The sequence below is a fragment of the Haliotis rubra genome, unplaced genomic scaffold (genome assembly GCF_003918875.1).
Source record: "Haliotis rubra isolate DU_JTF1 unplaced genomic scaffold, ASM391887v1 Scf299, whole genome shotgun sequence".
NCBI lineage: Eukaryota > Metazoa > Mollusca > Gastropoda > Lepetellida > Haliotidae > Haliotis > Haliotis rubra.
In genome coordinates, this window is record NW_025766967.1 from 15,802 (window position 1) to 31,718 (window position 15,917).

Genomic DNA, 15,917 nt, shown 5'->3' on the forward strand with positions numbered 1-15,917 from the left:
CGCAAACATAACGACATGTTACCAGCACACACACACACTCGCAGGGAGGGAGAGAGAGAGAGAGAGAGGGGGGGGGGGGAAGAGGGAGAGAGAGAGAGAGAGAGAGAGAGAGAGAAAGAGAACGGAATGTTGTAGCAGCCAGCCAACAAGGTTTTGTACATACACAACGATAAGTGTTGTTCTGTTGTGCCGCAGACGCATGTACAAGTGGACATGTATTCTGTGTTTGCAGCCAACTATATCTGGGTTAAAATCGAACATACTATGAATGAAACACACACAAAAACAAAGTCAATATCAGCTTTATTCATGTTATGTTTGATCATCCAAGCAAAACATCGATCAAATAAACTTTGTCTTTTGCAACGACTCGAGTTTCAAAAGTAAAACATAAAAAAACTATGACATCATCCCAGGTGTTCAAAATAAAGTGACAAAATATTGAATGAGTGCTGAACCTTCCTTCTTACTGAAGTGTAATAGTGGCGTTTCTGGGGTATTGACAATGGAGGATGTATAACATATTACCACTTGCTGCTTCACTTAACCATTTCGAACATTCATTTCAATATGGGAACGGTTTATTTAGCTTTGCTTCATATATTTTGTCGAACTTCTCACTTTGCGCGACTGTAAAATAGTTCTTCCAGTCACCGGTGTTTCCTGGAAAACGAAAAAAACACATTAAAAGTACACGTAATTATTTCTTGAACAAAACTTATATTCATATTTGCCTTTGATTATTAAGTAACCCAGGCTTCAGTTCTTCTACGCTACAAACAATCCAGGTCTGTTTATGACTTAATTGTCCTCGGTCATCATCTCCTGGGCGTGCCCGACAAACAGACAAGAACATACACAGAAACACTCTTCCAACAGCAATTGCGCATATTTCGAATATATGTTTCACTATTTCAACGTGGCAGGTAAGAAATACATAGTTCCATTTAGGACATGGTCCAACGTAATGGCTTCCGCCGCAAAATCATTCCAGAAACATACTGTTTAGCCACATTATGCACGGTGCATTGCAACTTGTACAAAGGATGAGAGAAATTACAGAATGGTATGCCAGTGTAGAAATGTCTTCAGAATTATGTACATTTGGGCGTTTTATATTTGAACGAGAACGATATTTAAATTTTGCAATGATACAAAAGTATAGAAAATTATTAGCAAGTTTAAGGTGTGGAGTTTTACAACTACAATAGAAACCGACAGGGCTAAGGGTATTACCAGGTAGGAACGATATTGTCGACTTTGTGAAAATGGTAAAATAGAAGATGAAATGCACTTGATGTGCATATCTTAATAATATTAGGCAGAAATACATACCGGAAACATTTCTAAAACTACCAGAAAGACATAATTTTATATCTCTAATGACCTCTTATAATGATGAATGATTAAGAATGTAGCCTATTAAATATATCACGCAACTGTATTAAGTAAATCGTTATTATGTTCATAACGCTTCGTGCGATTTATTGTCTATGTAAATAGTACTGTACTGTTGCCTAAAAGCAAATAAACTATTGACTGATTGCCTGGCTCAATCCCAGTATGATTTTGCATTACACGGTGTTCACTGGCTCCTTCTTCTAAAAGTGAATACAACTGGGTGAAAAGGGTAGTTGATCCGCAAATTAAGTGTCATTTCATCGTTTTGCCTTAAACGCCTCATGCTGTTCCCATCACGTCTCCATTACAAAGCTCAATCATTAATATAAATCAGTAACACTGTGCAGTTAATATGTTTAGCCTCCTCAAAGGTAATCGTGAAGATCCGGGTTAGAATTGATCTTCAGTAACACATGCTTGTCGTATGAGGCGACTAACGGGATCGGGTGACACATATCATCGTATCCCAGTTGTGTAGATCGACGCTCATGCTGTTGATCACTGGATTGTTTGATCCAGACTCGATTATTTACTGGCCGACGCCATATAGCTGGTATATTGCGACGTAAAACTAAACCCACTCACTGACTCGCTCCTCAAATGTTTTCTCAATTTCCATTCGTATCTCTACTGCATGCATGAGTGGCTCGGTGCCTCGTAATAGTTCGAATTGGAACACTCACAATGATGGAATGTGTGAAGCACATTTAAATAGTTACTTGATGTGCTATTGTTATAAGCAGAGTTAGCCTTACTCATACAGTCTAGGGGCGGTGGGGTAGCCTAGTGGTGAAAGCGTTGGCTTGTCACGCCGAAGACCCGGGTTCGAGTCCCCACATGGGTACAATGTGTGAAGCCCATTTCTGGTGTCCCCCGCCGTGATGTTGCTGGAATATTGCTAAAAGCGGCGTAAAATCAAACTCAGTCAGTCATACAGTCTAGTTTCAACCTAGTTTCAACGAGTGAAGTGGCTCGCATTTTATCTACAACTGAGTACTCACCTTTTCTGAAGTATCCACTTGTTCCCTGTTGCCACTGGAAGTGGTAGGTCTGATCCTTGATCTTCTCGTTGGCGTGTTTCAGGTTGCTGAAGGAGCACGCCTCTGCTATTTCCACGTACGTTTTCTCCGGCAGAGGGCGGTCAAGATATTCAGCCATTCTTCTTACCTCGTTCACACAATTCTTTTCAAATAAAATAGATAGTGACAATTAGATGGCCCATTCCCATATCGCTACCATTTGAGCAGATAACTTTACGAGATAGTATTAGCAAAGGATTAGCATCATGGTGTCATTGTTGATATAATTTTATCCTCACTGACAGTGGTGTCACATACATTGAGAACATACATGGGGAACCATTATTCTTATATCTAATCGTCTTGAAACATAATTATAAGGGGCCATGTTCCACGCTTTCAGGTAGTGAAGATGTTTGTTCGCAGCTCTACACAGTAGACAATTCTTATAATACAAAATATGACAAGTATTCTAACAACTCTGCTAGCGCTGGTTCCCATTCATTCTATATTTTCATATTTAAGTGAGACTTACTCACATATTCATCAACAAGTTTCTATATGGAGTAGAGTCACAATACGCCACAACTGTTAAGTATCATTATAGTACTGTTAAGTTCATTAATACTGTGTGTTTTTAAAGAAATAGATTTATTAGATTAAATTTTGATGAATAATTTGTAAATATATGCATTATAAGTTGTTCACTGGTCTCGAGGGGGAGATGGGCTGATGCACTCTTGATGTTTCTTTATGTTCCAAGAACATAAACAAACATCGAGAGTATATCAATCCATGGGTCCCGAGGGACCAGTGAACAACGTATTTCCCTTACCGTACATCATACGTCATTCAGTATGTTACTCGAGATACAGAATTACTACTACGAAGTACCAAATGAGTTCAGCATTCCCAGCGGGGTACATGGAAAATGTTACTCGCTGGGTACAGAGCGCTCAGCCAATCAGAAAACGACATTTGTGTGTGAAGTAAGATATATTTTATTATTGGTAGTTTAGATTGGTACGTAGCTGAGCTTGATAGTGGCTGTCCCCTCAAAAATTATTGTCCTCCTGAGAGGGTACGTAAGTCCGAAAACGTTCAAAGTTATATTCAAGCTATTTGTGTTCTTCTGATTTTCGGCGATTTCTTTTCTGCAATCGCCAGCGGCTGAAGGGATGGTGTGTATCCAGCTAGGGTGTATCCAGCTAGGGCACTGTAAGTCCCTATGGTCGATCTACAGCCTGGTTGTATATTGTGTTGTCCTCTATGGTTAAAGTGTTTTAGATTTAATTACTGGTTTTACGTTTCTATCTGGGATAATCTAGTTAATTTACTGCCCTTCGTCGACAGGTTTTTGTAATTTCATTCCGTTTATTATCGATTGATAACTTTTTAAGTCAAGATATGGCTGAAATATTGCCGATGTGACTATAAGTCTTAACTCATTCAACCACTCAAAATACGCCACATTTTTTTCCCCGCCCCAACGCAGAACACGAGACGATGTATTCAGCAGCGTCCGTACGTACGTCCCGATTCTTGTTAACACGATATCTCATGAACTGTTGTACCCGATGTCTCCACATTTGGTGACAGCATACATTGGGTGATTACGCAGATACCAGACGATGTTGGTGACCTTGACCTTTTTTTCAAAGTCACCACATCTCTTTGACCACTTTTCAAACTCTTGTTAACGTGATATCTCATGCACTGTTGTTTAGTGACAGCCTGTGTAGGGGGACACAGACACCTGTCAATTTAGGCATATTTTTGTATCTATAACAAAGTAGTAAATATGTTATAAATATTTCATTCTTCTGTAGCGGCGGGGACATTGCCATATTAGTGGCAAACACTTGTTATCTTTTGAAATGACAGTACTTATTTGTTGAATGTTTCTTCTTTTCCCGTCACTCACCTGTTTCATGTCTTTATACTGGACCTGACATATACTGTATTGTTCAGCCGTTTTCCACCAATTACGAATGTAATTAAATATCGATCCATACGTCACTGAAACAAAGCAGTACATACTAGAAATGAACCGTTGCTAGTGAAAGAAGTTACTCGACACTTTGTAAAATTACTACCAATTACACACACGATTTAGTAATGCAGAGTCGTGGCCATTCTTTCTTTGGCGAAACAGACCATCTCAAAGGCACTTTCACTCAATTTCGAACCACACTTCTCTAAGGGATTTGAATGCATTTCTCTCAATAATACTAACTATCAGCCTTCTTGGAAGCTACCATGTAATTTACTGAAAAGAATATGTATCTTGATTACAGTATAACAATAAAACGTTCGAAAGAATTAATGTAACGTTGCATTAAATCGACCGCCCTCTACTGACAAAACATTATTTCAAACGAACCCCATAGAGTTGTATGGGAGCGCTCTTTACGAATATCCTATAACTCCTTTGGATACAGAACTCAGTCCTATTGAAAATGGCGCTAACATCTGGCGCAAAAACACTTGTGATTGAAACCAGTTCAGCAAACACCGACAACACCACGTGCGACAGTTTTCGATGTAGAGCAATTGTTTACATTCCATATGACAAGTGTTCTCTGTTTGGAAACAGTTCGCCTCGACGATTCACTTATCAATTTCAGGCAAGTCGTAAGGGATATGTATTTTTAATGCATCAATAGGAAGCTAAAGTGTGTGCATAAGTCCCAATATATGTGTGAAATTGTGCCTTTAAGTATGATGGTGGCATGTTTTCTGTTTAATTTACTAATGATATAACATGTGCGTCATATTTCGTCGTCTTATCAAACATGGTAAAGGCATCCATACTGTAACCATCCTGGTTACAGGATAGGTAGTCGTCCCATGACCCTGTAAAGCAGACCGTGTCTTTGGCGTCGTCCTTCCAGACCTGGCTGCTGTCTTGACAAAAGCAGGACACAGCACAGTCCTTGGGGTTCCTCAGGACGAACACAATCTTACACCCCAGCGTCCACACCGATTCGGGCAGCTGCCTGTGTGAATGTATTGTATGTAAACACGGATACACCCTTTCTGTATTCCTGCAATTTATCTGACGTATGTGGAAAGAAAGCAAATCAGGTAACAAAATTGTGAGTGAGTGAATGAGTATTTTACGCAGATTTTTAACATATTCCAGCATTATCACGGAGGGGGACACCAGATATGGGCTTCACACATTGTACGCATGTAGGGAATCGAACCAGGGTCTTCGGCGTGACGAGCGAACGCTTTAAACACTTGCCTATCCCACCGCCCCAACAAAATTATGAAAGGGTAATAAAGTGACGAGACGGCGAGGGATTACCGCTGTCCAGTTATATAGATACCAATGGTTGCATATACATTTTTTTGTAAATTCGTCATGAATACCATTCTTACCGTGGCAGTAAATGAGTGTGGAGGACCCGTGGTGATGCCAGTGTCTCCAGTTCTTCCTCCGTCCTGTATTCCAGCCAGGCTGAGTTCTGCCAGTGTTTGGTGTACTCAGCCTTGCCTGCCACGATCATGTTGAGGATCTCCCACGTCCAGTGAGTACCTTTCGTTTTTATAGTATAATCATAACAGTTCATTACACTGAGTCGAGCATCGAGGTGAGGTTAAGTGGGGTTTAACGTCGTACCTAAGAATATTTCGTTTATATGACGACGTGCATGCATGTGTATGTTTGGCTGCTTGTATTAGCCCAGACTTAAGAGCTGATTTTATAGTGCTAGCTCACTTGGATACCATGCCGCAGTTTAGCATGAATACCCCACTCAGACACATTATAATAGGGGTGTTCAATACCTGAAGGAGAGGTTTAACAAAGTATTCCTTGGACACAAATATTTCCCAGTGATGTTACCTGACTTAGGGTATGTACACAGTAAGATATCATCTTGCCGAATGGGTCGCTGTTTCATAGTTCTTAACCTCTCTGCAATCAAAGCCATGTGAAGAACTCCATCCACATCTATCAAGTCGTAAGAAAATTGTCCCGCCTTTCCTATTTCCGCTGGGGTTGACATCTTGGCAAAGTGCGACCAAAGTTTCAAGGAGGATATATCTGCGAAGATGAGTCATCGACACTGTAGGCTGAACCCGAATCCGGGCAGGGAAAGTTATAAAAAATGTTTACTGATGAATAGTTCGACTACAAGTGTATAATATGAATGTGCCTATGGATTCCTAGTAAATACTGATTATGTATGGACAAGTGAGTAAGTAAGTGAGTTAAGAATTTAAGTCAAATCGGCAACAATTCAGTCATAAGGTGACTAAATCAAGTTAGTTATTCATAACGGTCAACCAAGGGCGGTATAACAACCACGTAGATTATCAGAGATATGAATTTAAAACTAGTAATTAAATCTATAACATTTGAACTATAGATGACATGACAACATAAAAACATGCTATAGACTGCAGGTAGATCACCATAATAGGGATCACGGGGACGTACAGTACATTTGCTACCTGCATGGACCCCAGAAGGATTTACACCATCCCCTGAGGAGTTAGCAAGTGTAGATGAATCTATCCCTAAATTATAATACCATATGTATTATGATGAAAATCTGGTAGATATAAGAATACCTTGGGAGACATGGACTTACATCCCCCCCACCCCCCAGCCACATCCCCAAGGGGACAATAATTTACGGTTAATATGAACAAGATGTTCAGAACAACACCCATAACGTTAACTACAAAGTATCGTAAGTGGATATTTTCATGGTTCATGTACGTTTAGAGTTGTCTATTTGTATACATTTTACACAACAAATGAACATATCTTAAAAAGGTGAAACATGACAGCATGTAATTTTACACATAATGCTGACTTTTAAAACCCTTCCCCTACCTTAACTGCAAGCCGCTGTGACTGCGGAGCTGAATGTTACAACTGTGTTGCTTTCAATGAAAATTATGCATGACTCACACTTACATGACTTTCAATGAACAGTATCTTAATGAGTTGGCATCAGTGGACGGTGTGTGTGACACGTGCTGAAATGTGTGCCCTGTGACCTGAAGTTACCTTGTGTAATATCTCTAATGGCACGAGATGGCAAAAACGATCTTGGTTTTGTGTATATATACTGGAGCTGACTTAAGCATAGCAATTCATACAGATCTTTTGTCATTATTCTATTCCATTATTATATCGACTTTTGTTTTTTGTAACACAGTATACCGAAAAAAAATATCAAACTGGATGCAAAGTATAAACATAGTCCCTAGCAGTTATCATTCACAGATGTGCGGCGTATCTTCAACACGTCTCTGGGTACCAGTGTATATCTTTTGCCCCTAAAATGAACTTAGGTTACTAAAAGGCGTGAAGCTGAATGCGTTGTATTTGCATCAATGTAGTACATGCATGCAATACATATATTTCCAACCATATCTGCAAATGTTACATATATACACGTGTGAGAAAGCCTTTCTATCTTCTAAAACTGGAATCGATTGTGCGATCATGAGCACTGTCAATGGTGACGGTATCACATGTGAGCGCTTCCTGTCCCACCAGTGGAACTCGTCACTAACACATGCAAAGGCAAGTCACCTGAAGAAAGACAAGAACATATGGTACAAGTCGGGGTGAGATAATTTTGTCACTTGTGCGAAAGTTTTCGCTGTGTCGCCAACGTGCCAGCCATAAAGCTTAACGAAACATTCATTGAATATTGTATCCCTGTTCAAACACTGTTTGAGCAAGACCCGTTAATGTTCTTTGACATCATTGTACAAAATACATGTGAGTACCTCAAAGATGGTGAATCGGGGGATGTTGATGCACACAACATCACGGACATCATTACGCCTTTGTAATAGTTTGTATAAAGAGAATGTTAGTCATACTCTGTTGTTTTGTCATCATTGTTAATGTAGGGATGATCCTTAGTAAATTGGGCGGTGGGGTAGCCTAGTGATTATTACATTCTCTCGCCACGCTGTACACCCAGGTTCGATTCGGCAGATACGTACAATGTGTAAAGCCCATCTCTGTGTACATATGAAGAGCATGCAGATTATGTGCAAGCATATATTACTGTGTGACATTATTCAATACAACCTAATATTTTCTGGTTCAATAAGAGAATGTTTTTTGTCGAGTGAGTGAGTGAGTTGGGTTTTACGCCGCACTCAAAATATTCCAGCTATATGGCGTCGGTCTGTTAATAATCGAGGCTGTACCAGACAATCAAGTGATCAACAGCATGAGCATCGATCTGCGCAATTGGGAGCCGATGAAATGTGTCAACCAAGTCAGCGAGCCTGACCAGCCGATCCCGTAAGTCGCCTCTTACGACAAGCATGGGTTACTGAAGATCAATATTCCAACCCGGACCTTCACGGGTCGATTTTTGTCAAACGTCATGCATCTTTTTACTAAGTCTTACTATCAATGTTTTGGGGTTTTTTCGCTTTTTTTCTGCAATAAGTAGAACGAAAAACTCCATAGTGATGTAAAAGTTTACAGTTAATCAAAAGTTGCAAGGTTTTATTTTCAAACAGCGAGAACACGTATGAGGAATAATGTTGCGGTAACACTTCTGATTTTAGTGGGAATCAAGGAGTAGTAGTAGAGAGAATGATTGTCCGGGACCAGTTCCAACAAAAGCCTCTGCAAAGCCTTATTCCCCAAATAAGGCTTTGGTCGGACCCTTAGGTCTTGCTACCATTACCCCTACTATAAAAAAGTTTGGGCCGCTAGCGGGATACGAACTCCACATGTAAGCGCCGCTTAACTACCGGAGACATGGCTGAAGTTCATCTATGCCGTGTTGACAGGAGGTAACATTGTGCCGTACGGTATGATCAATAATTCCTCTCTAACGAGTCCTCTCCCTGGCCCATCCCTCAAGTAGTACAAGTTCGGCTCGTCTGCTTTGATGTCAACTTTATCTATGTTGTAAGTTTTGATTGACCATATTGGGTCAGTGGCTCGCTTACGGCTATCACCCTCGTGTTCCCCCGGCTGGTATAGATACCTAACTAGGACCCTATCTGGTATCTGTTTCTCTTTTCCACGCAATGGAGCAGCCGACTCTGCAACTATTGATTTTAATTTTATAGCGTCTGCCGGTTTCTTATCAGTGAGCCGGGTGACTTCATGGTTGATTGCCGACAGAACCTTAGGCAACCTTGTGACCCATTCAGTCGATCGCTTCCCTGGGTTGGCCATCTCCCTAGCATACTGATGTCCGAATAAGCGCTCAGCCAAAGTCCTATTGAATCTCTCAACTATGGCTTGGCTGTGATGGGCTCCGGCCGTGCCACGCCTGACCTTTGTATCGTGTTTGGCTAGCAGTTGTGACACAGCACCCATGAACTCCGGCCCTGGGTCAACTTGCAGCTCTGTTGGCCACGTCAGCGGACTGCGTTTGTATATGCGTTCGAATCCTCTGGCTACCTGGGCAGAATCTTTCGTGGTCAAGGGCTCGGCTTCCTTGTAGCGACTGGCTACATCCACTACGGTTAAGGCATACTTGTACCTCTTATCGTGGGGTAGGAACAGTAGGTCTGCCTGGTGAACGTTATTAGGTATGTTAATTCCGAACTTCCTTCTAGGCACGTAGCGTGGTGGCGGTAAATAGATCTGCCACAGGGCTTGTTTTTCAAGCCACGCTTTGGCTTCCTCCGGGGGTACTCGCGCCATTTTAGCCAGCTTATCTACAGCGCTAGCTCCTTTCCAGTACCCACGCGGGCTATAGTAAATAGCCTCAAACTTTCTCTGGTTCCGTGACATGTCGTCCCGATATTTGTATCTATGTTCTTGGTTCAATTTTCTCATGTCATGTTTTATCCCATCAATAGCTATCCAACGTTTAGTGTCCATAGGCGACAGGGACGTCTTGTTTATAGTCAGTCCGTATATCTTATGACCATCACTTCTAAGTGTGTTCATTTTATGTCTAAAAGTACGGGTCTTGAACAGGGCTTCCTTGAATCTGGCGTGTTTGATGTGTTGTTTCACCACGTACTTCTTAACACCCTTAGCCTTCCGGATCTCACCATTGTCGGCCTTCAGGATGGAATACATCTTAGGCCTCAAACCTATGTACTCGGCTATGGGCGTGCCAGCACACTCGTCCTTCATCTTACCTAGAACCTTTTTTATTTACCGTGCTGTGTATGGCATGGTCCTTGGGGTAGTCGCTGGTGTCATACAAATCGAGGTGTTTTTTCATGTCCTCGTACACGTCCTCGGTTCGAATCTCCATCAGCAGGGAATCCGTGTCAGTGTACAGCACTTCACACCTGTCATCGTACTGTTTCTTAAGCTCGTTGTAGTAAAAGTCGTACATCAGGTGTTTGGATAAATCGAGGATGCTCATCCCCACGTAAACAGGTCGGTTGAATTTTATGTGGCTTTTCTTCATGTGTAGGGCAACTAGGTCATCGGTGAATATTTTGCTACGGTTGAATGCCGGACTGGCTATCAGTCTCCTGAGCTTGTCTTCCTCATTCAACCGAACCAGCTTCACGGTCACACGTTTCCTCTGGTTCTCCATAGTCTCGAACACCGAGTTGTTCATGAGCTTGTAGAGATTTTTCTCAAAGTCACTGGTGGCAAGCTTTCGGAGGTCTGTGTTCATTCTGATGTAGGGCTCCATCCATGGGCTCTGGTCGAACACGAGCACCCTGTGTATTTTAGTCAGCCTCATACCCAACGACAGGTACAGCTGTAGGTTGCGATAGTGAACGATGTACTTGGTCTTATTCATTAAGTTAGGCACGAGTTTTTCAACGTCTGCCACCAGCCCACCTAATAAGTTACGTTGGTACTCAGACATCCAGTCTGGGTTAACCCTCATACGTTCGGGGGTGAGGGGGTAGCTGTTGTGTGATGTGTGTAATGCCTTGGGGTACTCCAAGTCAACCTCGAGGATATAACCTTTGTTAGAATCTGACGCGATGCTCATAACATCGACCTCATGTGACGCCCATTCGAATCCCCCTGTGGGTAGATACTGGCTCATGGCCCAGGCGTACAGGTTGTTGGCGTCGAGGTAGAGAATGTGATTGGTTGGCTTGCTAGGGTCGTAGCCCTTCACGTATTGATTATTTGCTTTCTCGTATCGTTTGGCTGCCATGGAGATCCCACCTCGCAAGCCTTTCTCAATGAATAGGTGCATGTCATAATCTGTAAGCAATTCCAACTTAACTCCGGTCTTTTTAAGCAAGGCATCCCACGACAGACCTGGGCTGGTGTAATACCATGCGGGGTCTAGTTTATACTGCTTGAAACACGTCCGCCTAAACGTCTCAAACATGTCGGCTAACAACAGTACATCTGTCCTCAAGTACAGGTCATGATAGTCACCCAGGTTCTTACAACCCAATTTATCCCATACATTAATAGCGTGTGAGTAATCGTCTTGGGATATTTCCGAGTCTGTCAGATTGCTGTAAAATTCTCTGATGGGGGGTAGTCTGGTCTCAAGGAACTTAGGCCAACTATCCATGTACTCATAGGGATACACACCCTTCCTCATAAGCAGGGGTCTAGTCTCAGCGTCTGTGTATCGATCGGTAAAAAAAGGGAAGGTATCGTTGGCCTTGACCAGACTGTCTAATGAAGACAATAAGAATTGTACTGAATCTATGAACCTAAGGCCGTTTAAGCTGAAGGAGATGTATCTCTCCATGTTGTTGGGGATGCACGTTATATTACCATCGATTTTCGCGATGGCCTGCATGATTAAGTGAGAGTCGTACCCTCTCAAGTTGTGAAAGACAACGGGAATGTTTATTGTCTTAGGGTTGATTCTAAGCTTAAGGTTACACGCGCTGTGAGCGGCGCCTCTATACTTACCGGTTACGTGACAGTGATCTCTTACCGAATCACCGTTAAGTGGTGAGTCACACACGTGACAATTAGTGCTACAGGCGTGAGCTAGCCTGTCGGCTTGGGTCATACGCATGGGAGCGACTCTATACAACGCATTCCTAATAATTTTTTCTTCCTCCTGCAAACACTTTAGAAACCTTTCAGCCGCGTCAGGACCCCTATACACTACCGGAGCTTTCGTTTCCCCGTCACAACGGACGACAACGTATCCAAACCCACAGGCTTCATGCTCCTGTGTTTTGAGTGTGGTTGGGGTACCCCCAACAACCCCGCTTGTGGGAGCCCCCTCGGCGGCAGCCTCAACAGGTTTGACCAAGGCTTCAAAGTCGGCGTATATTATATAAGGCACAGACATTTGGTTCTTGTGGTTGTCGAATTTTAGGATATTGGCACCTTCCTTAGGCATGTCAACGGGTATGGCCGTCTGCCCCACACCTTGGCAATCCTCCCGGTGGGATTCTAATAAATCAGCTCGGCTGAAACCGTGCAGGCATCGCACACAAAAGTGTTTTTTCCCAACGTGCTTCGACTGGTCATGCAACAACCGGCTGAGATGTTTTATCCACGTGTAGTGATACTTTTCACCTCGTTGGATCATGAATATATTGATAACTTGGCGACCCTTTTCCCCCAACACTGGACTGACCCTGTGTACTATTGTTGTGTTACCTTCGTGCCCAAAGACGTTATAAGCTAGATTATTCTGTTTTCTACTTTAGTGATCTGGGATATGGGGTGGGTTCATCTATACCATCCCAGTTGAGCCCATCGTCTTGGGGATAGCTAGAAAGCCTGTCTGAATGAGTGTCAGCTGGAAACAAGGCTGACCTGGTAGCTACCCTCAGGCAATCGTCTCCTCTATTCTTAACGTTTACCATGGCCTGTTTTTTCCTATAGTAGGGGGGCAAGTCTAGGTATGACCCGCCTCTGAACGGCACGTAGTTAGCTATGTCTAGATAGACATTATCGATTTTATCTACAGCCCACCCGGACCCCAAGTGTGTGTAGCGTTCTAGGTATTCTCGTATCTGCTGAAAACTGGTATCGATTGATGCGTTAATGGTCTCTGTATGCGTGACAACCTCTTGCCTACCTCTGAAGTAAGGCTGAACGTACTCAGTGACCCCTCCCCCAACATGCTTATCGAGCGACATTTTAACTGTGATCTGAAACTTGATACTTCCAAGATCGTTTAGTTCCTGGTTTATTTTATCAGCTATCAGAGGCTTGATATCTGTAATATCTATGTTCCTATCAACATGCATGCGCCAGCCTCTTAAATAATTACCTACAGCGCGCTCAGTGCGCACGAACTGTAGGTCAATAGCTCTATTCTGCCGTAACAGTTCTACAAGCTGTGGTTTACTCATACGGGAATACCCCACTAACCCCAAATCACGAACCTCGGCTTTTAATTGTTTTACAGTGGGATTTGCTACGGGGGCATGTGATAACAATGCGACTAACCCGGCTCTCCCCAGGTTTGAATAACCCTTGAGCCCAAGCTGTTTTGCTTGAGCTTTTAATTGTTTTACCGTGGGAGGGGCTTCTAAACCTAGTAATCTCAACAAGGCTGGCTTCCGCATTCTAGAATACCCTATCACACCTCTCTGTCTGGCGATTTGCTTAAGCTCGCGTATAGTAGTCATAATTGCGTACACATCTAAGAGAATTAATGTCTAATTGGGCCACAGTAAAGGGAGGTAACTCCTAAAAAATATAATGAGGCTGTTTCAATCCAGTACTTACACTGTTGGATATAGTATTCCTTGAAGTTGTGTAGGTATTCCTGTATACTTGTAAAACAATTTATCTGGTGTTGAGTCGTGATGTCTCCCTCACATGTGAAGGGACGATTATACTTAACACCCTCTTTAATCCATGCCACTTCCAATATTACCTGAAATCTAACGCGTCCCCATAAGTTCAGTTCATCTTTGAGTATGTTTTTAACCTGAGATTTGATGTCCCTGGGCTCAATTTCCACAAACATAGCTATACGTAGGTGTGTATAATCTCTAATTGGGTCACTGTCAAAGGGAGGTAACTCCTCCAGCCTTACACTGCTATCTTGAGAAGTCGCCTACGTTCTTTTATGTAGGCCTTTTTATTCTCGTAGATGAGGTGATGTCTGACTACGTTCGCTCCGTGAGCTTTACATAGGCAGTAGTGTCCTTTAACTCCTATGCCACACACAGAACACGTGTAGTTAGGGCTTCCCATGTGGAAACAACAGTACCCCTCTGTCCTACATCTCTTATCACAGGGTTCTTTCTTCCCCATAAGTATGTATTCGCATCGGTATGGAGCAGGTCTCATGTTTAGCATACTTATATGAGTACTTAGTCTAATTGTTTTGCAACCAACGCAGTCGCTGCTATACCCAGCGCTATGAAGACCAGTTCACGGTCCATTTGTCCCTTGGATGGTGTGTAGTACTGAGCGAGTGGGTTTATTGAGGGGTTCCAATCGTTTACCAGTTAATAAGAAGTATTCTCTCGCTGCGTCGTCAACATCGTGGAATGTTTGAACGGCATGGTTTTCACGCCTGAGTTGTTCGTTAATGTAATCGATCCTCTGGATGCGTTTTTTAGCGTACTCGGATTGTGCTGTCTGTAATTTTTCAATAGCGAGGTCGTGCCGCTTTCTCTCTGCCTGTATTTCAGTCGCGTGTGACTCTCGTAGTTTCGAGAAGAGGAAATTACTCCCGGAAAATGCTAGGGCATTTACTAACGCACCACCGACCATCATAGCTATCGTGGCTATCCTATATTTATTTCATAATATCTTCAGGTATTATCCCTTGTTTTACTAGGATGTCTTTTGTAGCCATCGCCATACCAAGGTTCATTATTAGCATACCCATATCCTGCAGGTTGAAATCTAGCTTGATAGTCGGTTGTTTAAGCACCATTTTGGTCAACCGAGCGTACCCTACGGCTAGACTGGCGACCACGGTGGCGTGGTATGCGTCGTTGACGAACGTTTTCCCCTCAGACATTATGTATATGATATAAAAATATATATTTTATTGCATGATATGTGGGTTGACCTTTAATTGCGGGGGTGTAGGGTTTCCCTCCTCGGAATCCTTTGGATTCCTGTGTCGTGTATATAACCATGAGATAGCCACGGCAGCAGTTGGGCATACAACCAACAATAATCGAGACGGGTGGGTCACCTTGATAATTTTATGTTGGTTACACCACCTGTTTTTACCGGCAGCTACTCTCTTAGGATTCTTCTGCCTGGTCACTGTCTCCCCCAACGTGGGGGTCTCCACCGTCTCCTCGGGAGGGTTCACCTCCAGTTGGGGCTTGGGGGTTTCCTGTGCAGCATCCATCTATACTATTATTATTATTTTTCCTCTCAAATTGACAATGCTTTGCCGTGATAATCGCCGCTGTCACCGGGGCTAACAACATACCATATTTGTGGTACAGCTCGCAGCTGATAGAGCTCAAGGCTTGTTCGATAAAAGGGTCTTTCTCGAGGTCTTCCCACAGGTAAAGTCAGCGCTCCTGGGGGATGGGAAGGAAGTACGACGCAATACCAGTGTATATCTGGGTCATAGCCGATCCTATTGTTTTTGTCATCTCTGCACCTAGTCTAGCCTCGTATCTAGCGTACAGCTTATCGATTTC

General features: G+C 42.8%; 1 protein-coding gene across 1 annotated transcript; it reads right to left on the bottom strand.

The window, feature by feature from the left end:
• Positions 1 to 363: 363 nt before the first annotated feature.
• On the bottom strand, positions 364 to 6,470 carry LOC124282382 (sulfotransferase 1B1-like). Its single transcript, XM_046718357.1, has 6 exons — positions 6,274 to 6,470; positions 5,808 to 5,964; positions 5,170 to 5,419; positions 4,345 to 4,476; positions 2,403 to 2,583; positions 364 to 663 (listed from the first exon to the last, which is right to left on the bottom strand). Exons 1-6 carry the CDS (start codon positions 6,434 to 6,436, stop codon positions 566 to 568), a joined length of 981 nt encoding a protein of 326 aa, XP_046574313.1. The 5' UTR covers positions 6,437 to 6,470; the 3' UTR covers positions 364 to 565.
• Positions 6,471 to 15,917: the final 9,447 nt, after the last annotated feature.

What these genes read in the sequence shown, in the direction of transcription:
- LOC124282382 (XM_046718357.1), bottom strand. Translation starts at nt 6,436, where the DNA reads ATGTCAACCCCAGCGGAAATAGGAAAGGCGGGACAATTTTCTTACGAC. An exon ending in GTGTACATACCCTAAGTCAG is followed by an intron (nt 5,965 to 6,273) that starts GTAACATCACTG and finishes TAAAAACGAAAG; the next exon opens with GTACTCACTGGACGTGGGAG. An exon ending in AGTATAAAGACATGAAACAG is followed by an intron (nt 2,584 to 4,344) that starts GTGAGTGACGGG and finishes TTATTTGAAAAG; the next exon opens with AATTGTGTGAACGAGGTAAG.